Source organism: Aspergillus ruber, assembly GCF_000600275.1.
Source record: "Aspergillus ruber CBS 135680 unplaced genomic scaffold scaffold00012, whole genome shotgun sequence".
Classification (NCBI taxonomy): domain Eukaryota; kingdom Fungi; phylum Ascomycota; class Eurotiomycetes; order Eurotiales; family Aspergillaceae; genus Aspergillus; species Aspergillus ruber.
The window spans coordinates 134,465-157,554 of record NW_024467308.1 but is presented as its reverse complement, the minus strand read 5'-3'; the positions used below and the strand labels follow the sequence as shown (position 1 = coordinate 157,554).

Genomic DNA, 23,090 nt, shown 5'->3' with positions numbered 1-23,090 from the left:
CATTCATTCATACATACAATTGTTTGGCGCGGATGATATTCCAGGCTGGTGAGGGGAGCTTGCTTTATACTGTTTAATTCTGTCTATTCTCTGCTCTCGCTAGCTTAGGAGAGAAGTGAGTGTTCCTCCCCGCTGTTCCTGATGTTTGTTCCGAGTATTGACAAGTTGCAGGTCTCCTTAGATCCCTCCTCCCCCTCCTACTTCCCACTCGAACAGTCACCACCATGGCGTCGTACCTGGAAAATGCGTACAGTTTGGTCCATCAGGACAACACTGCGGATCAGCCTTCCTTGCCGGAGCTGAAATTGCAGCTAGAGAAGGGCAATGATGAGACCAAGATGGAGACCATGAGAACCATCATCACGATCATGCTGAACGGAGACCCCATGTCCCAACTTTTAATGCACATTATTCGCTTTGTTATGCCGTCTCGGAGCAAGCCATTGAAGAAGCTGCTCTACTTCTACTATGAGATCTGCCCGAAACTGGACTCGAATGGCAAGTTGAAGCAGGAGATGATTTTAGTTTGGTGAGTGTGATTGATACATGTGGTTTCGTTCAATTAATAACATGTCGGTGTCTAGCAACGGAATCCGTAACGACCTGCAACACCCCAACGAATACATCCGAGGCAATACCCTGCGATTCCTGTGCAAGCTCCGAGAACCGGAACTCATCGAACCGCTCTTATCCTCCGCACGCTCGTGTTTGGAACACCGTCACGCATACGTCCGGAAGAATGCCGTTTGGGCTGTTGCTTCGATCTTCCAACACTCGGAACCTCTCATTCCGGATGCACCAGACCTCATCCAGACCTTCCTTGATGGTGAGACCGACAGCACCTGCAAACGCAATGCGTTCGCCGCTCTCATGTCCATTAGCCACACAAAGGCCCTGGAATACCTGGCAAATACATTCGATACCATTCCGAACACCGATGAACTGTTGCAACTGGTGGAGCTGGAGTTTATTAGGAAGGATGCGGTGCAGAACTCGCAGAACAAGGTGGGTGGCCTGGCAGGCGGGATGGCACAAGAGGTTCATGGCTTGCTAACGGGAGTAGGCTAAATATCTGCGCTTGATTTTCGATCTCCTTGACGCATCTACGAGCACCGTGATTTACGAAGCCGCAACGTCTCTCACTGCCCTCACTAGCAACCCCGTGGCTGTCAAGGCCGCTGCCGGCAAACTGATCGAGCTCGCTATCCGGGAGGCAGACAACAATGTCAAACTCATCGTGCTAGACCGCGTTGACCAATTGCGCATTCGCAACGAGGGCGTCTTGGATGATCTCACCATGGAAATCCTGCGCGTGCTCTCCAGTCCCGACATCGATGTTCGTCGCAAGGCTCTTGGTATCGCTCTGGAGATGGTTTCCAGCAAGAATGTCGAAGAGATTGTCATGCTGTTGAAGAAGGAGCTGGCCAAGACTGTTGATGAGACATATGAGCAGAACATCGAATACCGCCAACTCCTTATCCAGTCGATACACAACTGCGCTATCAAGTTCTCGGAAATCGCCGCCAGCGTTGTGGATCTCCTGATGGACTTTATTGCCGACTTTAACAATAACTCTGCTGTGGATGTTATTTCGTTCGTCAAGGAAGTTGTAGAGAAATTCCCCAAGCTACGGGCCTCTATTGTGAATCGTTTGGTATCGACTTTGAGTGAGGTTCGCGCCGGAAAGGTCTACCGTGGTGTCCTGTGGGTTGTCGGAGAGTACTCGTTGGAGGAGAAAGATATTCGCGAAGCTTGGAAACGTATTCGCGCAAGTCTTGGAGAGATCCCGATCCTAGCCTCGGAGCAACGACTGCTTGATGAGGTTCCGGATGAGTCTGCAGCCGTGAAGGAACAGCTCAATGGCGCCAAGCCTTCGGCTCCGACAGGTTCGAGAAAAGTCCTCGCTGATGGCACGTACGCTACTGAAAGTGCTCTTACAAGCCAGTCGGCAGCGGCTGCCAGACTCGAGGCCGTCAAAGCCGCCCAGAAGCCTCCTCTCCGTCAACTCATTTTGGACGGTGACTACTACCTCGCGACCGTGCTGTCGTCTACATTGACGAAGTTGGTGATGCGCCACTCCGAGGTGTCTGAAGAGGCGGCCCGTACTAACGCTCTCCGCGCTGAAGCCATGTTGATTATGATCTCGATTATGCGTGTTGGCCAGTCGCATTTCGTCAAGGCTCCCATCGACGAAGACTCTGTTGATCGTATCATGACCTGTGTGCGTTCGCTTGCCGAGTTCTCCGAGAAAAAGGAGTTGGAAGCCACCTTCCTCGAGGATACCCGGACGGCCTTCCGTGCGATGGTCCAGGTTGAGGACAAGAAGCGGGCTGCCAAGGAAGCTGTTGAGAAGGCAAAGACCGCCGTGCAGATTGATGACGCGATCCCGATCCGGCAATTCACCAAGAAGACCGACGTTGAGGGTGCTGAGGAAATTGAGCTCGACTTGGCGAAAGCCACCGGCGGCGACTCTACTGTGGAGACTGTCTCCTCGAAACTCAGCCGGGTGGTGCAATTGACCGGTTTCTCCGACCCTGTTTATGCGGAAGCCTACGTTACCGTCCACCAGTTTGACATCGTCCTCGATGTCCTTTTGGTTAACCAAACACTGGAGACCCTGCAGAACCTGTCTGTGGAGTTTGCAACACTTGGAGACCTCAAGGTTGTCGAGCGGCCCGCGACCCACAACCTCGGACCGCGCGACTTCTTGAACGTTCAGGCTACCGTCAAGGTTTCGTCGACGGACACCGGTGTCATCTTCGGTAACATTGTGTATGATGGGCCCAGTTCGACGGAAACCCACGTGGTTATTCTCAACGATATCCACGCGGACATTATGGACTACATTCAGCCTGCACACTGCACGGAGACGCAGTTCCGGACCATGTGGACCGAATTCGAATGGGAGAACAAGGTCAACATCAACTCGAAGGCGAAGACTCTACGCGAGTTCCTCAAGCAGCTGATGGAAAGCACCAACATGGCCTGCTTGACACCGGACGCATCCCTCAAGGGCGATTGCCGGTTCTTGAGCGCCAACCTGTATGCCCGGAGTGTATTCGGTATGTTCCCTTTCTACTTAACAAAACGCTCATCTACTAACTTGGATAGGCGAGGACGCACTGGCAAACCTGAGCATCGAAAAAGAAGCAGACGACGGGCCAATCACAGGGTTTGTTCGGATAAGAAGTCGGTCGCAGGGACTGGCGTTGAGTTTGGGGTCACTCAAGGGACTCAAGGCGTCTGCGGCATGAATAGATTATTGACTGTTGAAGCGTTATTAGTTACCCATGATATTCTTGTATGCTGTCGTATTTACTATCTTATTCTACTATATTATTTATTACTGGCCTTCAATGAGAGCTATATAGACTTCCGAAAGTAGAAAGTATGCTCCGTTTTCGGCTCAGCTGAACTCGGAATTGTGCCTGAATATAACTGAAAAACGAGACTCAATCTCAGACACAATTGATACGCGCCAAGTACTCCAACTGCCCCGGGGAATTTCGTGCCTGAAAAGTTGGTCAAGCGGACCGTTTAATCGGCAACCAAGACCGATCCTTCCTCCAACTCCGGAGTACTTCTATCTCCATCCTAATCTCTACCCATTCTTATGAACTTTTGCTCTTTATCCGTCGCTCTCGCACAGCTTCATTCTTAATCCTTATGAATCTACTGAATACCATTGCATAATGTCCCCTTCTACTGCTACTGCTACTGCTACTGCGCGCACGGAATCGCCGGATACAGGGTCTCGGCTGCTGGAGCACGACTCGACCCTGATTGTTGGCAAGTCGGTGTCTCTCACCCTGGGAAGTGACTCTCTTGTTATAGTCGGTATGTCTTCCCTTTGCTTTATCGGATTTTTTTTTTTTTTTTTTGCTTTCGTATTCACGAGTGGCAGATGAGCGGGCCTCACGCAAGTCGGATCGCGACGGATGCTGCGGATTCCTTAAATCCAGTAATACCCTATCCCTGATAGCCTTGAGAACGACAAAGCTGACTGTTAATGTTGTGCAGAATCCAAAGAAACCCACGCTATCTCGCTATATAATATCCTCGACGCTGATCTCTCTCCCGCCGGCCTAACCATCACCTATGCGAAACCCGCAACCAAAGACGATGTCACCGTCAACGCCCTACAATACCCCATCAACGATGAAGAAAAGAAGAACGCCGACTCGTGGGTCCAGAAGCTCCTCAACCTTGCATATGGTGATGCCCTACGCTACAAGCGGCTCAAAGTCCTGATTAATCCCTTTGGTGGAAAGGGTTCTGCATCTGCGTTGTACAACGGCTATGCGGCGCCGATATTTGCCGCCGCACGGTGCAGGGTTGATGTGCAGACGACGTCGCACATGGGCCATGCTACAGAACTTTGTGAGAAGATTGATGTGAACGCGTATGATGCGATCGTGTGCTGTTCTGGGGATGGGTTGCCGTATGAGGTGTTCAATGGGCTGGCGAAAAAGGCGAATGCGAAGGAGGCGTTGACGAAGGTGGCTGTTACTATGATCCCTTGTGGCTCGGGGAATGCGATGGCTTGGAACCTTTGCGGGACCGGGAGTGTTTCGGTGGCTGCTTTGGCTATTGTCAAGGGGTTGATGACGCCTATAGACTTGGTTTCGATTACGCAGGGGTCGACTCGTACGCTTTCATTCTTGTCGCAATCATTTGGGATCGTGGCGGACTGTGATCTGGGAACTGATGATATCCGCTGGATGGGCGCGCATCGTTTCACCTATGGCTTCCTTGTCCGGCTCATGCAACGGACGGTATACCCGTGTGATCTGGCGATTAAGGTGGTTATGGACGACAAGAAGGCGATCAAAGACCACTATCTCTCATACACGCAGCGAGAACCTATCAAACGCGATCCCCAAGAGATTGCCGGTCAGTCGGAAGGTCTGCCCGAATTGCAGTACGGCACGGTATTGGACGACCTTCCGAGCGATTGGGATGTTATTCCAGGCGAGACCATGGGCAACTTCTACGCCGGTAAAATGGCTATCGTGTCCAAGGACACCAATTTCTTCCCTGCCGCGCTACCCAGCGATGGTCTGATCGACATCGTCACCGTCGACGGAACCGTTCCTCGCATGACAACCCTCAAAATGATGTCCGAAGTGCCCAATGGCGGATTCTTCGACATGCCAGAAGTCATCACCCGCAAGGCTGTCGCGTATCGCCTCGTTCCCCGCGAAAAGGAAGGCTTCATCAGTGTGGACGGCGAAAAGGTTCCCTTCGAGGCATTCCAGGTAGAAATTCACCAGGGTCTGGGCACCGTGCTGTCGAAGTCTGGTCATTTGTATGAAGCCGAGGGACCGAAGATGTAATGCCAGGATTCCCTGGGTAGAGGGAAGATGTAATGTGTTTGCACGGTATACTTATAATCATGGTTCTGGTCTGCGCATTTGTGATGATACCCTCGCGAGATCGAACTAGCACTGGCTTGCTTGACGTTGAATTGATGCTTCCTGTACACTGCACTGCTGTAATCAAACTAGAATACAAGGTAGTACTTAGGATAATGTATGCGGTATTTTAAGCGCCATTTCCAGTTCTAATATGTACAACGCTATCAAGGCTTTTGGATAGAAGATAGAAATTAGTCAAACCCACCCCACTCCTCCTCACTCTCCTCATCCTCATCAACCACAACCTTCCTCTCCTTAAACCCCCACTCGTACAACCTCTCATCCTCCAACGCCTCACCAGCCCGAGTTCTCACGGGCTTATGCAATCCCTTCACACGGAGTGTCTCAATAGGACCCAAAATAAGATCCATAGGGACCTCACTAACAACCTTCCTCGGCTTCTCCTCCTCTCCTTCCTTGGAGTCCTCCTGCTCGAACTCAAGAACCTTCTCCAACTCATCGAGCCAGAGGTCCAGAAGATGGTAGCGCAGACCATCGGGGCCGTGTGGCATGGGCACGTAATCGGTCTTTTCGTTGATGGAGGTGTCTTGGTCAGGGTCAAAGTTTAGGGGGTTGAGGGGACCTTCGGAGATTATGCTGAGGTAGGATTTTAGGTCGGTCCATTTGGCGGCGTCTGAATCTGTGGTTGTGGTAGAAGTTTGGGTATCATTGGTTGTGCCGTCGGATACTCCGTTGGATTGTTGTTCCTCCTCGGCTTCCTGGCTCTTCTTTCCCTTCGACCGCTTGTTTTGCTTTTTCGAATTCTTTGACTTTGCCGCTTCCTCTTCTTCACGCTTGCGCTTCTTTCCGCCATCATCCATTCCCTGTCCTGGTTGTTTTTGTTTGCCCTTCACAAAAACCTCAAACGCAACACCCACATAACATCTAATCAAATACATATATTTATCCAACCGCAACCGATCAATCGCATGGAACTCGCGGCCAATGGTAATCCAGAACGCGCGCAGAAATCTGTGCACCGTTGAGCGGGGGAGGGTCGGGATGAGGGAGTATGAGAGGGAGCGCGCGAGGGCTTGTTGGGTGAGGGGGCGGTCGGAGTGGTAAAAGCCTGTCGTTGTTAGTATTCTGGTCATCAAATTGGATAGGTTGGTAAAAGGTAGCGTACAGAAGAAGAGTCCTTTCCAGAGTTTGAGCAGGTCGATGAGGGAGAGGTCTGTTCGGGAGCGGAGGAAGAGGGTTAGGGAGTCGAGGGCTTTGTCGCGGACTTTGCGGTCTGTTCGTTCCAATTAGTATGACTTTGTTGGATATGAAAGGGAAAAGACATACCACTCGAGGCGAGATCCTTCACGAAGGGAGTTCTTTGTACGTCCGCCATGTTGGATATTGTAGACCCGTCAATTCAGATCAAGATGTTGCGCTGAGCTTGTAATTCAGGATGATAATAAGATAGAATCAATATCGCGAAGCCAGTTGCATCAATTAATTCACGCGATAAGTATTGACAGAATTGCACCTCTAATAGTGTTGGTGCTTTGCTTTGCTTGCTTGGACAATGCGACGACGAAGATATCCGATGCCTTTTTTTTTTTCTTTATGATGTGTTTGTACTGTTTGTCTCATTTACACTGGTTGTCTTTTAAGTGGGTATGGCCGATGCAGGGCTAAATAGCTGTTTCTGATTGGCCAGAGCTGTATAGCTCTCTGTTGGGAAACTGCATACTTTCTCATTGCTGAACCAACTCAAACCGAACAACTCTCTAGCATTTGCTGACCATTATCTTCTACCATTGCACATAAGGGTTACTGGTTTTATTTCTTGATTGCGTGCGCCTTCCATGTCCTGCGATTCCACTTACCCTTGGAAATCCGCGAAAGCGTGGTATTGAGCATGTTCGTTCAACTGGGCATTTCTCGAGTGGCTCAAGTTTTCCAGAGGAGATTCCCAAATATGTTCGTACAGCGAACCCATGAACATCCCGGCGCATTGGTACATTAGCGGCAAGGAATTATCCCCATGCCCATACTATTCTGTATTGAACTATCTGCGACAAGCTATACCCGAATATCAGGGAAGTGCTGAATCGGCTATGAGAGCCAAGGCTTTCAATCCACTTCCGTGTCCAAGAGACAGCGTCACGCTGGTATTTAGGCATTTGAAATCACGCACTTATCTATCACCATGTCGGAAGCGTTGTTCTTTGGGACATAGATTTCATCGGTCATATGTCCGGGCAGAGAGCAGTTTCTTGGAACCTCTGGCCCAAGCGGGATCGGAACGTCATACCCCATATGGCGCATTATGAAGGAAAGCTTAGCAGATGTGGCATGTCTCAGCTTTGCGGAAAGATCCAACAGGTATCCGGCTCTTTCATTGCCGAAGCACCCGAGGTTTCACACCGTGACCGGGATAGGGTGCAAAGAGCCATTGAGTTGTATATTGCCACGAACTTGGTTAAGCTGTGTCGGGAGTCCGGAATAACTCAACGGGATTTTTCGACTCTCGGATTGAGGGCGCATTCAAGGGCTTTCAAAGGCCTGTTGTTCATTTGCTCAGGGGGTACCTATGCAAGATCTTTGAGATCCAAAACATGGATCCGGAGCAGGCTCAACGCATCAGGTCGAATAAGTGTGCTGGGGGCTTTGACTTTCAATATTATTACGAGAGTACCTTGAGCGCTTGGGCCTACCACGCACAGAGTCAGGGCAATTATGAAGACAATGTATGAGCAATAAAAAGCTCATTCCTGAAAGTGGCCAATGCATCACAAAACAGAAGATGCAACTCAGGGCCAAATCTGGTTATTCTCTGCTTATGTGGATGAAGCAGGGGTCTGCTAAACCCCGATACAATCCTCCCAGAGATGCGATTCCACGAATCTCGACGAGCACTTAGACACCTATCGATCATCTCCGCGAAAATAGATCACAAGAAATTTTTCGCACTCTTCTCAATACCTGCTACATGCTTTTATGCGGAAGGTGTTACCAGTGCAGAGCACTCGAATCATATGCTTCCACCCCTCCAATTTTGCTCCCGCTGAAATGCCCGGGGGTCGATATCCCGATCCCCAATTTTCATTTCCAAAGACAATGAAATAGCCTGCTTCGTGATTCAAAAGAAGGATGAAAGCAGACGATTTTGCCAAAATCTCAAAGACAAGGATTGATGCCGACACCGGCATGCATCATGACAGTAACAACCCATGTGCTCATAGCCAAAGCACTCATTTCTCCGATGCCGTGTTACTGGGAAAATAAAGGAGAGAAAAGAAAAAGGGGGGAAATAAGAAAAGGAAAGGTACATACAGACAGTACCACTGCTACCGTGTGATTATGCCTTTTGTATCCTTGCGACTTCTTTGTCGTGAAAAAATAGTGTACAAACTACCCATCATGGAACCATACATGTAAACACTCTTAAACACCCCGCCACATAATCCAAAGACATAAAAACAGATCGATACATATATGGTAGCTTACATCAGGGGAATAAGCAAAATCACATGTTCCCCCATCTGGGGTTACACCATCCCCAATGGCGCATGCGGAAATGGTTGCAACCCTTATCCAACCAATCCATTCAGATTACAGCCATCAGTCATCATCATCGATTGGCTCCTAGTTGTTCTTTAGAGATGCATATATTTCAAACCAGTCCTACAGGGCTCACCCCAGCCACTGATATCACCTTGAACAAGCCTTGCCCGGGGCATCCTCGTTCGTCTTCGGTGAGACTTGTTGCAAGTCACAGGAGGGGTTGACTATTACAACGGCTATGACCCAGCCTTCGAGTGAATTTGTCTCAGGCCTTCTCAGACTCGAGTTAGTCCCTGAGGTTGGTTCTTTCTGAGAGGACTGTTTCACAGGTTTATCTTTGTCAATTCCTGTGTTTGATTTTGATCTCTGTCTGCTTGCGATCTAGCTAACAGTACTGTCGCTATTTCTTCCATTCTACCTACTTTGAGCCACAATGGCTGGATTCAGAGACCACGACTGGGCCTTAGAGCCCAGTCCTACCCGACAAGACGACATATCTTCGCCGCCGCAACCCAGCCCACGCGAAGACAGCACCCTGTCCCAAAATATGAGTCCCGAAGCAAGAGCAGAGCTAGCTCGCGTTGCATCAAACTTTCCCAGAAGCCATGGATCGGCCGACTCGGGAGTCAGTGGAATGGATAATAGCATCCATCGCAGAGACACGCTGGAAGGCATCGAGATCGGAGACCCCGTTCTTGATCCGAAGAGCGAGAATTTCGATCATTACAAGTGGGCGCGAATGGTTCTGAAGCTCATGGATAAAGAGGGGTTTCCTAGGCCGCCGTCGACGGGTGTTGTTTTTGAAGATCTGAACGTTTCTGGGTCTGGGTCTGCGTTGCAATATCAGAATAATGTGGGATCTGTGGTGTTGGCGCCATTCCGGCCGCAGGAGTATCTTAGCTTTATTCGTTCTGGGCCGGAGAAGCATATTTTACGCGATTTTGATGGTCTGTTGAGGAGCGGTGAGTTGCTTCTTGTGCTGGGACGACCTGGCAGCGGTTGCTCGACATTACTCAAGACGTTATCTGGTGAACTCCACGGCTTGAAACTCCGGGAGAGCTCCGAGATCCAATACAATGGCATATCAATGGAGAGGATGCACACGGAATTCAAGGGCGAAGTTCTTTACAACCAAGAAGTCGACAGGCACTTCCCTCACTTAACGGTTGGGCAGACTTTGGAATTTGCTGCTGCGGCAAGGACTCCGGAGCATCGGTTGCGTGATATTGGCCGGAAGGAGTTCTCGAAACATATTACGCAGGTTGCGATGGCTGTTTTAGGGTTATCGCATACGTATAATACCAAGGGTATATTGACCTGTTTGGGATGGTAGTTGTTGTATCAGCTAACTCTTTCCAGTGGGTGATGAGTATATTAGAGGTGTATCGGGAGGTGAAAGGAAGCGTGTTAGGTATGTACTCTCCTTCAGTAGGCTTCGACCATTCACTAACACAAGCACAGTATTGCTGAGATGGCGTGTAAGTTTGACTCATTGACCTCTGAAAACCACCCGTTAACGACATCCAGTATCCGGTGCCCCCCTCGGTGCATGGGACAACAGCACTCGAGGCCTCGACTCCGCAAGTGCTCTGGAATTTACAAAATCCCTACGAGTTGCTGCTAGCCTAGCCGGCACAGCCCACGCCGTCGCCATCTACCAAGCATCGCAGGCTATCTACGATATCTTCGACAAAGTAACCGTCTTATACCAAGGTCGACAAATCTACTTCGGCCCCTGTGCTCGAGCAGTCGATTACTTTACCGAAATGGGCTGGTACCGTCCACCGCGCCAAACAGCGGGTGATTTCCTAACTGCTGTCACCAACCCCCAGGAACGCCAAGTGCGAGAAGGCATGGAGGACCGCGTCCCGCGTACTGCTGATGAGTTTGCGGAGTACTGGAAGAAGAGCCCACAGTATGAGGCTGTGAAGCAGGATATTGCGGAGTATCGTGAGCAGTTTCCACCGGGAGGGCAGCAAGAGGTGGATTTTGGGGAGGTCAAGCGGTTCAGGCAGGCGAAGCATGTGAGGCCGAAGAGTCCGTATGTTATTTCGATTCCGATGCAGGTTAGGCTTTGTACGATTCGGGCTTATCAAAGGTATGCTTGACTTTTTCTGCTGTCTGTGGATCCAAGTTATGCTGACGGGGGGTTCAGGATCTGGAACGACAAGCCCTCGACGTTGACGACGCTTATTGGTCGTATTGTCATGTCATTGATCATCGGTTCGATATACTACGGGTAACTACTCATCAACCATTTTAAGAGATATACACTCATGATATCAGGACTCCAAACGCTTCAGCCGGTTTTCAGAGTAAAGGAGCAGCTCTGTTCTTTGCTGTACTGTAGGTCGCTACGGAAGACCAAGTCCTTCAATGTCAATATTAACAACCATCCAGGATGAACGCCCTCATCAGTATCACCGAGATTAACTCACTTTACGATCAACGGTCGATCATCGAGAAGCAGGCATCATATGCTTTCGTGCATCCATTTGCTGAAGCATTTGGTGGTATCGTATCCGATGTTCCCGTCAAGTTCGTCTCTGCGGTAGTATTCAACATTATTTTTTACTTTCTAGCTGGATTGGTAAGTATAGTATGTGGCAGTTTTGAAGCAGCAATAACTAACCAAGTACAGCGATACGAACCATCTCAATTCTTCATCTTCTTCCTATTCACATTTATCAGCACGCTCGCAATGTCTGGAATATTCCGAACACTCGCTGCATCGACCAAAACTCTCGCCCAAGCGATGTCCATGGCCGGTGTCATAGTGCTAGCCATCGTGATATACACGGGCTTCGTCATTCCCGTCCCGCAAATGAGTTCTGTGCCTTGGTTTAGCTGGATCCGCTTCATTAACCCAGTCTTCTACACGTTCGAAGCATTGGTTGCAAACGAATTTCATGGGCGAAGGTTTACGTGCTCCGAGTTCATCCCTGGGTATGATAACCTGAGTGGTGACTCCTTCATATGCTCTGTCCGGGGCGCTGTTCCCGGAGAAAGGACTGTGTCTGGTGATGCATACATCGAGTCTCAGTACACCTACACATACGCACACGAATGGAGAAACTTTGGGATCCTAATCGGATTCTGGATCTTCTTCATGGCCACTTACTTGATAGCCACGGAACTCAACTCCGCAACGACATCCAAAGCTGAATTCCTCGTTTTCCGTCGCGGCCACGTCCCGCCTCACCTACGCAACATTGATAAACGCCAAGGAGGCGAAAGCCCAACAGAAGCACCCGAAACTCACGAAGAGGATAAACCAGAAGAAGACACCACAGATGTAATCCCGACGCAGAGCAGCATCTTCACCTGGCGGAACGTCTGCTACGATATTACTGTCAAGGGTGGTGAACGCCGGCTTCTGGACAATGTCTCTGGTTGGGTGAAGCCTGGTACACTCACTGCTTTGATGGGTGTTTCGGGTGCCGGGAAGACTACTTTGCTCGATGTCCTGGCTAAGCGGGTGTCTGTTGGTGTTGTTACCGGAGATATGCTTGTCGATGGAAAGCCACTTGATAATAGTTTCCAGAGGAAGACGGGGTATGTTCAGCAGCAAGATCTCCATCTTTCGACGACGACTGTGAGGGAAGCGCTGCGCTTCAGCGCGCTCCTTCGCCAGCCTAAGACAGTCTCGAAGAGCGAGAAATACAAATATGTTGAAGAGGTAATCGAGATGCTGAGCATGCAAGAATTCGCCGATGCAATTGTCGGAAGTCCAGGTGAGGGCTTGAACGTGGAACAGCGGAAACTGTTGACCATTGGAGTAGAGCTCGCTGCGAAGCCTGCGTTGTTGATCTTTCTTGATGAGCCAACTAGTGGTCTGGACTCACAGAGTTCGTGGGCCATCTGCGCGTTTCTGCGAAAACTTGCGGACCATGGGCAGGCTGTTCTTTCAACGATTCACCAGCCTAGTGCGTTGTTGTTCCAGGAATTTGACAGGTTGCTTTTCTTGGCAAAGGGAGGGAGGACTGTGTATTTCGGTGATATCGGGAAGGACTCAAGGACGTTACTCGATTACTTTGAGAGTAATGGGGCAAGAGAATGTGGATTATCCGAGAACGTGAGTTTTAACGCTACACCTGTTGACATACCTACTAACATAAACAGCCCGCTGAATACATCCTCGAAATCATCGGAGCAGGTGCCTCCGGAAAATCAAACCAAGACTGGCCATCAGTCTGGAATGATAGCCAACAAGCCAAAGAAGTTCAAGATGAGCTTGATAAAATCCATGAAGAGCGGTCTTCAGAATCTAACGATGACGGTGCCGTCGAACAGGCGGAATATGCCATGCCCTTTGTTAACCAGTTCTGGCATGTCACTCACCGTGTGTTCCAGCAGTATTGGCGCGAGCCATCCTATGTTTGGGCGAAGCTTATTCTGGCCACGGCGTCCTCGCTGTTCATTGGATTTACCTTTTTCAAGCCTGAGAGCTCGCTTATAGGGTTTCAGTCTGTTCTGTTCAGTGCTTTCATGCTTACGTCTATCTTCTCAACCTTGGTCCAACAGTAAGTCACCCTCCATTAATCTTCAATAAACTGGCTAACAGTTGCAGAATCATGCCCAAATTCGTCGTCCAACGCTCCCTTTACGAAGTCCGTGAGAGACCCTCAAAAGCCTACTCCTGGGCCACCTTCCTAATCGCCAACATCCTCGTCGAAATCCCTTACCAAGTCCTCGCAGGAATCATCGCCTGGGCATGCTACTACTACCCCATCTACGGCGCCAGCCAAGCAAGCCATCGTCAAGGCCTCATGCTGCTTTTCGTCGTGCAGTTCTACATGTTTACTTCGACGTTCGCCTCTCTTGTTATCGCGGCGCTGCCGGATGCAGAGACGGGAGGTACCATTGCTACGCTTATGTTTATGTTGACGTTGGTGTTTAACGGTGTGATGCAGTCGCCGGATGCGTTGCCTGGGTTTTGGATTTTCATGTATCGTGTTTCGCCGCTGACTTATCTTATTGCTGGACTTACGGCGACGGGATTGCATAATCGTAAGATTGAATGCGCGAGCGAGGAGTTGAGCGTGTTTAATCCTCCCTCTGGTATGACCTGCAACGACTACCTAAGCTCATACCTGGATGTTAGCCTCGGTCAGCTATACAACCCAACCGCCACGCAAAACTGCCAGTTCTGCCAGTTACGGGATGCGGATCAGTACCTCGCCGGTAGCAATATCGGTAAGCCCCTCCCCTCCCCCTCTGCCTCCCCATCTCCTCAAGTTCGAGGTTCTGACTATTGTCCAAAGCATACGGCGACCGCTGGCGCAACTGGGGCATAGGCTGGGCGTATATTGGATTCAACATCTTCGGAACTGTGGCGCTGTACTATATGTTCCGGGTTAAGCATTACAATCCGACGACGCTGGTTAGGTGGGTTATGGATGGGGCTAGGGTCGTTTGTAGGGTGTTCAAGAGAAGGTCTGGGATCACGCCGAAGGGGAAGGAGGCGGATAATGGGCGGTTGTATTAATCGTGGTAGTTCTAAAGGGGTATGTATTTAGTAGGAGTTGTTAGTTAGGCTGTGATATATGGCTTTAATGGCATGTGTATCGGGATGATCCATGGATTGTCCCGGCTGGGCCTCATTCAACGGACTCTCCGATTATAAATCTCAAATCAGCGGTACGTACCCTAACCCGTTCTATTTTAGCATCAACCCAGGCAACCCATATACACAACCAATAAAACTACCCTCAAAACAAGCACTCCCACGCAGCCTGTACCCATACAGCCTCCGTAACTGACAGGGCTGGCCGGAGAAATCCCCCTATACAGAAAGAATCTTCTAAGCAATCTATCGGCCACGCGGCCCTGCCAAAACATCGACGAATTATATCGGCCCGATTCGCAAATGGCATCCGTTCGGAAGTGCACTGAGCTCCGCTCCGCGCTGAGTAAGCGGAATTTAACGGAACGCCAAGAAATTGCTTGTATAGCGCGGAACCAGGCAAAACACCGGTTGATGGGTGCCCCAGTGGCTTGTTTGGATGGGAGGAGGACACTCGTCATGGGAAACGCGGCCTGCTTTCTCGAAGATTGGTCAAACTTCTGCGAAGGGTATAAATGGAGGAATCCGTTCTGTAATGACTTGAGATCAACACAAAAAGGTCAGAATAAGGCAATATGCATTTCTCAAAGCTCCTTCTCGCTGCTCTCGCGACCCCAATTCTCGCCCATCCTGGCGAGAAACATGACCCGCACGTCCTGAAGCGCGAGATCCACGCCCGCGATGCCTTTGCGCACATGGGCAAGCGAGCTCTCGACAGCTGCTCGACTTCGCTTGGGGCCCGCCAATTGAACAAGAAGAACGTCCAGCGTCGTGCGGACCGTGTCAATGCTTTGCGTGAGAAGCGCGGAATTTCTACCAGTATGCCCTTACTCCCTTCTGACCCCCAAAACAAGATAATAACACGGTGAACAGAATCTCAACACTCCCGTCGCACCCTCGCGGAACTCCAGAAATGGGAAACCGTCGAACACAACAAGACCAATGTGGTGGGCTACACTCCCTACATGCCCGAGGATATCATCTTCGGCGCGAACACTAGCTGCATCCTGACCCCGACCATCACGGATGGACCTTACTATGCTTGGGGCGAGACGATTCGCCAGAATGTCAAGGAGGAGAAATACTCGGATGGTGTTGATCTGTACCTCGAGGTGCAGTATATCGACATCAACAGCTGCCGTCCTGTTGAGGGTGCGTTTGTTGATATCTGGCAAGCCAATGCTACTGGTGTCTACAGGTACACCCTACCCTCTCTCCCTTAGCTACAAGTACAAATGCTGATGAAAATAGCGGAATCTCCGTCTCAGGAAACTACGCCGAGGGTGGCTACAACTCAACCTACCTCCGTGGTATCCAACGCACCGACCACGACGGCCTCGTCAACTTCGACACCATTTTCCCGGGACACTACTCCGGCCGCGCCATCCACACACACCTCCTCACCCACCTCAACGCCACCCTCCTCCCCAACAACACCCTCCAAGCAGGCACCGGCAGCGTCGCCCAAATCGGCCAACTCTTCTGGCCCGAAGACCTCCGTTCGGCCGTCGAAGCCACATACCCGTACAACACGAACACGCAGGACATCGTCTCCAACGACGATGACATGTGGAGTATTGAGCAGGCTAGCTCGGCTTATGATCCGTTCCCGGAGTATGTGTATCTGGGCGAGAATATTGAGGATGGGTTGTTTGCGTGGATTCAGATTGGTGTCAATGCGACTGCCGATTATACCGACAACGATTACTATAGCATTGCGGCTTATCGGGGAAAGAATGGCGGGTATGCGAATGCTGATAGCAAGGCTATGGGTGGTGGTGGTGGCGGTGCTGGTGGTGGCGGTGCTCCCAGTGGAAGTATGCCTGCTAGTGGAATTCCCAGCAGCACTGGCGCATAGAATGCTCAAGTGCACTAAATTTGTTGATAGAAAAAGTGGATAATGCTATTTACAAATGGATAACCAGCAATGCATTACAATTTCACCTGCCAATCAAGATGTTCTCAACGTTGCTGCTAAAATGACGATAGAAGACGATTAAACAAGCCTTACACACGGGTTGGGGCCTTAAAGGATGGCTGAAGCCTACATGCATGTTGATCAGGTTGTTATGATCCAGTAACCGGGAAGCTTGAACGTAGATATCATCTAACACCGATTAACAGGTTCCACTTTCAACCAGACACCCAAGGTGTCAGACAGTCTTCTTTACCCCGGCCTTTCATGAAACAAATGTCACGTTTGACAAGCCACGTCATTCACTATGCATATTATTCAAAAAACTGGGTGAGATTTACCAGCAGGGTGAGTGATGCTTTGAAACTCTTGGTCCGGCTTTTCGCTCTGTTGCTATGTTTTATGCAGAAATGTTGAATGCAGAGGAAGTCATGAAGACGAAGATCATGATGTAGTATGTTCTTTTCTATTCCATTCTAGGGGCGCAATAACTCGAAATAACATACAACCGCGAGGGGAAGCAGAGCAGCGAGTGTAAATATTAGGGCTTCTGTGCAAGAACTTACACCACACCTATGCAGTCCTCTTCTCCCTACTGAACTAACGACCTTTCGTAGAATTAGGTTGCTAATGAATGGAGAATATCATATCAATGGTGGTATAAATAGAAATTTACTATCCATACACTCACCATAAAATACATGGAGATGACCACCATAGTAGGGCTTCCCAAGTGGGATTGTATATCAAGCCGCTACACTTAAAAAAATTGGAAACTAATACCATTTGCAAACAATCCAAGATGCTAGCAAAATCCTTCTTTCTACCACCTTCCTTTCTTGGAACAAATATCAGCTTTAAAGAACCAAGACCATCAACATGGATATCGTTTGAGAAGGTAAATAAAGAGGTTCATCAGCAGGACAAGTATAAATATGAAACCTATGGCTCAGCTTCATGATCTACTGCAATATTTCTCTGCAGTAACATCTCAAATACGAAGATGGCCAGCGTAGTGCGTAGGATTGGTTAGATGAACTTAAGCAAGTATATTCACCCAATTTGTCCCTTGATGCTAGTACCAGAACCAACTTGATTCCAATAGCCCCGGGGTCATTTACGCACGTCGATTCTCATATACACCACTCTCTTTACTCATCAATCTGAAATTTTTGTCGAGATCCCTCCCGCTCCACTTCCGCTTGTCTCCACTGTGGCAACCCGGATCTAACGATTTCGCCGTCTCGACGCGCTTATTGTAGTGTAGTAGGTTTGCGATACGATTTCCAATTAGGTACGGTGACACCTATGAACCATCAAAGAAACCATTGCAGCCAATTTAACTAAGATGCAAATAATTTGAAACTTCAAGTAACTATTATATACGCTCACTCCATTACCCTAGACAATAAGCCAAAGGCAATTGACCGTACTCGAGACAATGAGACAGCATACCAAGTCTGATTAAGTATCAACAGTGTATAAAAACGCCATCCAACCCAACCCAATGCAAAGGAGTGTCTATATCAACTGCAACAGCAAACAATGGTTAAAAAAGGAAAGAAAAAAAAAAGTGTACATGGACTTTTCACAAGTGAAAACGCCTGTCCTGTCCTGTGAACCCGTAAAAAAAAAAGGGGGGGGGGAGAAGATTATAAAACATAGTGGTAACTGGTCTGGTCACGAGCAAAAGATAGAGCAAATAAAAGAGGGTAAGAAGGGAAAATATTTGACAGAGAAGGAAATATTCAACGATACACTATAACAATGAGTCTAGCCTTGACTAGATCTCGACCTCGACCTGTTACTCCGACTGGACGGTGCACGTGTAGGTGGTGCATGTTCAAAGAATGGGATCAAGTCTGGATTTTGACTAGGTGGCGTAGTCGATGTAGCGTTGTATTCCCCCACGACCTGGTCATCCGCCGCAGTCTCGGGATGAATCTCAATGCCCTGCTGCCGGTCCAGTCCGCGATGCGGCGCATCGTTGGTAAACTTGATGGCCTCTGTTTCCTCATGTGGACGCTCGATAGGTGACCAACCCGCAATACTACCTGCAACAACACCAGCCATGGCAGCGGCTGGGCCAAAGGCAGAACTGGAGCGGGAGCGGGTTCGGCGGCGAGAGCGGGAATCGGGGCTAGGCGGTGGTTGGGGAGACAGTGAGCCGTTACTGTTTTCGCCAGTGGGGGTCGAAGGGGGTGAGTCTTCGCGAGATCGTGAGCCGCTGCGGGAGCGAGGGAGGAGTTCTTGTGGGTGTTGGAGCTTATGCTTCAGATGATGTAAGCGACCTCCGCGGAGTGTCTTGATGAACTTCAGCTGGTCGCGGATTTCCTCCAAGGCTGGATTCCACTGGAATCGCCTCTGGTCTTCTGTATCGGAGATCATGAGCTCGGGGCCCTTCTTCCGACGCCAGAATGTCGGAATCAGTCTGGCAACGAACTCATCCGGGATTAACCTGATAATGATGGCAACCGGCAGAGATATCACACCCAGAACAAGCGAGACACCCCACTGTGAGCCACTGAGACGCTCGACCGAAAAGGCTTGTCCACCAACGAAGATGATCAAAACCTGACCACCGACGATAATGAACTGAATAGCCATAAACCACCTGTTGCGGAAAATGCCATCAAAGATGTTGAGACCGTTATCAATGCGACGAGAGTTCCACTGGTTGAAAATTTGCATCCAGACAAAAGTATTGAACACCACGGTTTCGAGCTGGTCCGCTTCGTGCTCGGTCGTGTAGTCAAAGATTGACATTCCAGCAAAGTTCAAAACAAGCGTGACAACCAGTTGATAGATACTTTGTCCAATCATCATCTTCCACATTGATAGACTGATGAGGGGCGCGGACTTCGGTTCGGGCCTGCGGTTGAGCAGATGGGGAGACGGGGGATCGGTTGCCAATGCAAGAGCAGCGAATGTATCCATAATCAGGTTAACCCACAACAGCTGCACGGCTGTAAGAACAGATTCCTCTCTATTATTAGCGACTGCAGAGATAAATGTGAGAAGGACCGCAGTGATGTTGACCGTAAGTTGGAACTACAAAATATGTCAGCGTTAAAACAAAACGAGATTCGAAGAGTAGTCCATACCTGCAAGAACTTCTTCACGGCATCGTTGACAGTACGACCCCAAGACATGGCCTTGACGATTGAAGCGAAGTTGTCGTCCATCAGAATAATATCAGATGCCTCCTTGGCCACTTCCGTTCCGGTGATACCCATCGAGAAACCAACATCAGCCGTCTTCAACGCCTGGGCATCATTGGTACCATCACCCGTAACAGCAACAGTCTCACCAAGAGCCTTGAGCCGGGAAACCAAAATCTTTTTGTCATCGGGACTGGACCGGGCAACGACCTGCAGACGGGGAATGATCTGGTTCATTTGACGAGTGCTGAGCTGGCGGAACTTGGGACCTTCGATAGCGATACCTCCCGCGGTGAAAATTCCACACTCCTGTGCGATAGCCTTAGCTGTCATGAGGTTGTCACCAGTAACCATTCGCACAAAGACACCAGCTTTCTGACATTGGTGCACAGCCTCTGCGACACCAGGACGTAGAGGATCCTGGATACCAAAGACACCAAACATTGTCATGTCCTTGAAGATCTGGTCAAAGTCAACGGTCTTACGGTCTTCCTCCATTGGCGCCCCGCGGGGTGGCCACTGTTCGTAGTCACGGTACAGCATTCCGATGGGCCGCAGCGAACGAGAGGCGTATTTCATCATGATATTGTCCAAGGTCGAGCGATCCTCCTCGGACATGGGCGCTTCGGTGATGTCTTTTGTCGGATCACGGACGATACGAGTTGCCTTGGACGCCAAAACTTCCGACGCACCCTTGACCAACATTCGATACTTTCCATTGCCGAGTTTGATTATCACAGCCATGCATTTGCGACCCGAGTCGAACGGGACCATTTGGACAATTGTCGCGTTAGACCTTGCCTCACCCAATGGTCCCATGCCAAGATACGTCCGCGCAAACCCAAGCAAAGCAGTCTCCGTCTTGGATCCGATAAAAGTCGTTCCTCCGTCTTCGTGGTCGCCCTCGAAAGCAGTAGAGTTGAGCACAATAGACTGGAGCAGAAGGTCCTTGGCGGGAGCGGAAATGCTAGACGCAAATTCCGAAGGCGACATGTCATTGGGCAATCCGCTCGAGTTCTGCTCGTCGTTGTCTGCATTGTCGGCGTTCAATCCATCCTTCTGAGATTTTTCTCCAAACTTCAACTTTGTTCCCAGAGTAGCTGAAACGGCGGACATTTTGTTCTCTGTGAGCGTTCCTGTCTTATCAGAGCAAATAGTCGTCGCATTACCCATGGTCTCGCAGGCCCGCAGCAGACGGACCAGGTTGTTGTCCTTTAACATACGTGTCGTAGCAAAAGCCAGTGCCAAAGTGACAGCCAGAGGCAAGCCTTCGGGTACAGCGACAACAACAACCGTCACAGCAACGATGAAGATCTGCAGGAAAGCTTGACCCTTTTTGTCGGGAGTTTCATAGTCGTTCAGCTGAGCAAGGAACTTGATGAAAAGGACGACGAACAACAGCAAGCCCGATGCCAGACCGAGTTTGGCGATGTATTCCGCGAGCACATTGAGCTTCGATTGCAAAGGCGTAGTCTGACCCTCGTCTTGGAGAGACATCATCGTCTTTCCGTAGCTTGAATGAACACCGACAGCAGTTACGAGGAAAGTACCAACACCTTCAGACACTTTAGAGCCAGAGATAATAAACGGATCCATCTTCTTGAGACTTTCATTGTCCTCAATTGCACGAAAGACATCGTTACCACTGGTCTTGTGCAGGAGGTCCGATTCACCTGTTGCAGACGACTCGTCGCACTTGATATTATGACCACCGATAAAGATGCCGTCGACGGGAATCAAATCACCTGGCTCCAGGTGCATAACATCACCCACCTGGACATCGAAGATGGAGATCTCCGCCGTCTTTCCGGACCGGCTCACTTTGACGTGGCGATCATCCTTCTTCTTGTTCAACTTCACAAACTGTCGTTCCTTCTGCCAATCATTGGCCGCACCAACAATAACCACAATCAGAATGGCGACGATAATAGCCACGCCCTCGACCCATTGCACTCGTGCCTCGCCGTCAGTAGCAGTGATAGACTGGTAAATACCGAGTGCAAGCGAAATGATAGCGGCAATAGTCAGCAGAATCAAGACCTTGTCGTTGTACGCAATCCACGCCAGTTCGAAGATACTTTTCGCTTTCCTCTCGGGAAGTCTGTTGGGCCCGTAGACACGCTTACGCTCCGCGTACGACTCGTCACTTGACTTGGATGACCCGGGCCTGGAAACTTGCTGCTCTTGGACCTGAGCACCCGATTTGGGCAACGATGTTGGAGAGTCAGCCGCCGCCGCGGCCGTCGCCTCCTCGAAATTTACCGTTCCTTCCAGGGTTGATTCGTCCACGCTCAGTCCGCTAGCAAGGTCAGTGCGCAAACCCTTTTCAAGACCACGCAACCCACCCACGGCGTGAAAAGCGCCAAGGTTCTTGGGGTTCAGCAGCTTGTTTAGCTGGCCTGGCGAAAAGGCAAAGCTGTTATCGTCCACCTCGAATTCGCTTTCGTGGCCGGGTTCAGGCTTAAGGGCGTCTTCAGCGCTCTCGAGGTGATCCTTGGTCAGATCGGAGCGGGAGTTCTGAGATCGATCGGGGACATAGGTGTCCCCACCGTACGAGCTGGCAGAGGGACTGGTGTCCTCAGACTCAATGGAGTTGCCGCGGGATCTGGCACCGGGGACAGCCAGGTAGTTGGAGTGCTGCATGCTTTCCGTCAGCTTGGAGGCTGGTGAGGAGAAGTTGTGGGGAGACGTTGGACGGCTATCGTGCTCTCGCGGCTCGGACGAGGTGAACGAGCGAATGGACGACGGCGGGCCGTCCGAAGGAGAAACACTGCCGTTGTTCAAAAGGGCACTGGTGTCGGAATTGTCATTGCCCGTCGACACTCGCAAGGATGGTTGAGGAGCACTTGGTTGTACCTGCCGAGGTTGAGGGCTGTCCGGGGTTACGGCAGAGGTGTCGATGGTGATGGTCGGGGCCCGTTCCCGGCGCAGGGGAGTGGGTTGTCTGGAATCCTCCGGGTCTGGATTGGAATTCGAGGGTTCGGACATGATCGACCAAGGGATGACTCTTCCAGGAAAGGGAATGGGGATTAAACGGGAGCGGAAGAGGTAAGCGATATCAGGTTAAGAATGCGGCGTGTTCCTGGGAGAGAGTATCCAACGAATCAGGTAGTCGAACGACCTGTCATAGGTATATATTCGATCGAATTGGCCGTATAACAGTCGATGGTTAGCAAAGGATGTCGTCCTCAGGCAGGTATTCCATATGGCAAGGTAGCGTTCTCGGATATGGACGGCGTTTCCTCTTTTCTTTTTCTTTTCTTCACCTGGCCATCACAGTCCGAACAACCGGAGTAATAATATCCAGACGACCGAAAGCCGGCATAGATCGTCCAAGCACCGAAATTCAGAAATTGCCTATTGTGTGGCGACTGGGGAGGGCGTTGGAAAGAAACTGGGACGGAAGCCAGCTGGCTGGGGATTGACGCTGGTTCTTCTAAACGACCCACGTTGAAGCGCTGAGAGGCGGCAACTGAATCGAGCGTCGAATGAGAAGCACTGGCGAGTAGTAGTCGACGCACAGAGCAGCGATT

At 50.1% G+C, this 23,090-nt stretch overlaps 6 protein-coding genes across 6 annotated transcripts; 4 read left to right on the top strand and 2 right to left on the bottom strand.

Annotated features, from left to right (window-relative positions):
• The first annotated feature begins 1 nt into the window (after nucleotide 1).
• On the top strand, nucleotides 2-3,420 carry EURHEDRAFT_412128 (coatomer subunit beta). Its single transcript, XM_040781821.1, has 5 exons — nucleotides 2-115; nucleotides 172-529; nucleotides 585-1,005; nucleotides 1,064-3,062; nucleotides 3,112-3,420. Exons 2-5 carry the CDS (start codon nucleotides 225-227, stop codon nucleotides 3,252-3,254), a joined length of 2,868 nt encoding a protein of 955 aa, XP_040638997.1. The 5' UTR covers nucleotides 2-115; nucleotides 172-224; the 3' UTR covers nucleotides 3,255-3,420.
• Nucleotides 3,421-3,477: 57 nt separating this feature from the next.
• EURHEDRAFT_412127 (putative sphingosine kinase (SphK)) lies at nucleotides 3,478-5,546 on the top strand. Its single transcript, XM_040781820.1, has 3 exons — nucleotides 3,478-3,837; nucleotides 3,905-3,961; nucleotides 4,021-5,546. The coding sequence occupies exons 1-3, from the start codon at nucleotides 3,693-3,695 to the stop codon at nucleotides 5,334-5,336; spliced, it is 1,518 nt and encodes a 505-aa protein (XP_040638996.1). The 5' UTR covers nucleotides 3,478-3,692; the 3' UTR covers nucleotides 5,337-5,546.
• A 62-nt stretch (nucleotides 5,547-5,608) lies between these two features.
• Nucleotides 5,609-6,753, bottom strand: EURHEDRAFT_455400 (ribosomal RNA processing 1 family protein; the record flags this gene model as incomplete). Its single annotated transcript, XM_040784270.1, has 3 exons — nucleotides 5,609-6,486; nucleotides 6,544-6,651; nucleotides 6,705-6,753. 3 exons carry the CDS (start codon nucleotides 6,751-6,753, stop codon nucleotides 5,609-5,611), a joined length of 1,035 nt encoding a protein of 344 aa, XP_040638995.1.
• A 2,709-nt stretch (nucleotides 6,754-9,462) lies between these two features.
• On the top strand, nucleotides 9,463-14,489 carry EURHEDRAFT_478269 (ATP-binding cassette transporter; the record flags this gene model as incomplete). Its single annotated transcript, XM_040785448.1, has 11 exons — nucleotides 9,463-10,222; nucleotides 10,275-10,326; nucleotides 10,377-10,393; nucleotides 10,443-11,013; nucleotides 11,071-11,154; nucleotides 11,202-11,261; nucleotides 11,316-11,505; nucleotides 11,557-12,990; nucleotides 13,038-13,438; nucleotides 13,486-14,111; nucleotides 14,180-14,489. 11 exons carry the CDS (start codon nucleotides 9,463-9,465, stop codon nucleotides 14,401-14,403), a joined length of 4,419 nt encoding a protein of 1,472 aa, XP_040638994.1. The 3' UTR covers nucleotides 14,404-14,489.
• Nucleotides 14,490-14,907: 418 nt separating this feature from the next.
• Nucleotides 14,908-16,430, top strand: EURHEDRAFT_523074 (intradiol ring-cleavage dioxygenase). The gene is made up of 3 exons (XM_040786884.1): nucleotides 14,908-15,300; nucleotides 15,355-15,679; nucleotides 15,733-16,430. The coding sequence occupies exons 1-3, from the start codon at nucleotides 15,057-15,059 to the stop codon at nucleotides 16,337-16,339; spliced, it is 1,176 nt and encodes a 391-aa protein (XP_040638993.1). The 5' UTR covers nucleotides 14,908-15,056; the 3' UTR covers nucleotides 16,340-16,430.
• A 1,739-nt stretch (nucleotides 16,431-18,169) lies between these two features.
• pmcA (putative P-type calcium ATPase) lies at nucleotides 18,170-22,545 on the bottom strand (the record flags this gene model as incomplete). Its single annotated transcript, XM_040784269.1, has 2 exons — nucleotides 18,170-19,447; nucleotides 19,501-22,545. The coding sequence occupies 2 exons, from the start codon at nucleotides 22,543-22,545 to the stop codon at nucleotides 18,170-18,172; spliced, it is 4,323 nt and encodes a 1,440-aa protein (XP_040638992.1).
• Nucleotides 22,546-23,090: the final 545 nt, after the last annotated feature.

Coding starts and splice junctions, on each gene's coding strand:
- EURHEDRAFT_412127 (XM_040781820.1), top strand. CDS start 3,693: ATGTCCCCTTCTACTGCTACTGCTACTGCTACTGCGCGCACGGAATCG. Junction 3,838..3,904: donor TGACTCTCTTGTTATAGTCG/GTATGTCTTCCC, acceptor CACGAGTGGCAG/ATGAGCGGGCCTCACGCAAG. Junction 3,962..4,020: donor CTGCGGATTCCTTAAATCCA/GTAATACCCTAT, acceptor AATGTTGTGCAG/AATCCAAAGAAACCCACGCT.
- EURHEDRAFT_523074 (XM_040786884.1), top strand. CDS start 15,057: ATGCATTTCTCAAAGCTCCTTCTCGCTGCTCTCGCGACCCCAATTCTC. Junction 15,301..15,354: donor GAAGCGCGGAATTTCTACCA/GTATGCCCTTAC, acceptor CACGGTGAACAG/AATCTCAACACTCCCGTCGC. Junction 15,680..15,732: donor AATGCTACTGGTGTCTACAG/GTACACCCTACC, acceptor TGATGAAAATAG/CGGAATCTCCGTCTCAGGAA.
- EURHEDRAFT_412128 (XM_040781821.1), top strand. CDS start 225: ATGGCGTCGTACCTGGAAAATGCGTACAGTTTGGTCCATCAGGACAAC. Junction 530..584: donor CAGGAGATGATTTTAGTTTG/GTGAGTGTGATT, acceptor GTCGGTGTCTAG/CAACGGAATCCGTAACGACC. Junction 3,063..3,111: donor GTATGCCCGGAGTGTATTCG/GTATGTTCCCTT, acceptor TAACTTGGATAG/GCGAGGACGCACTGGCAAAC.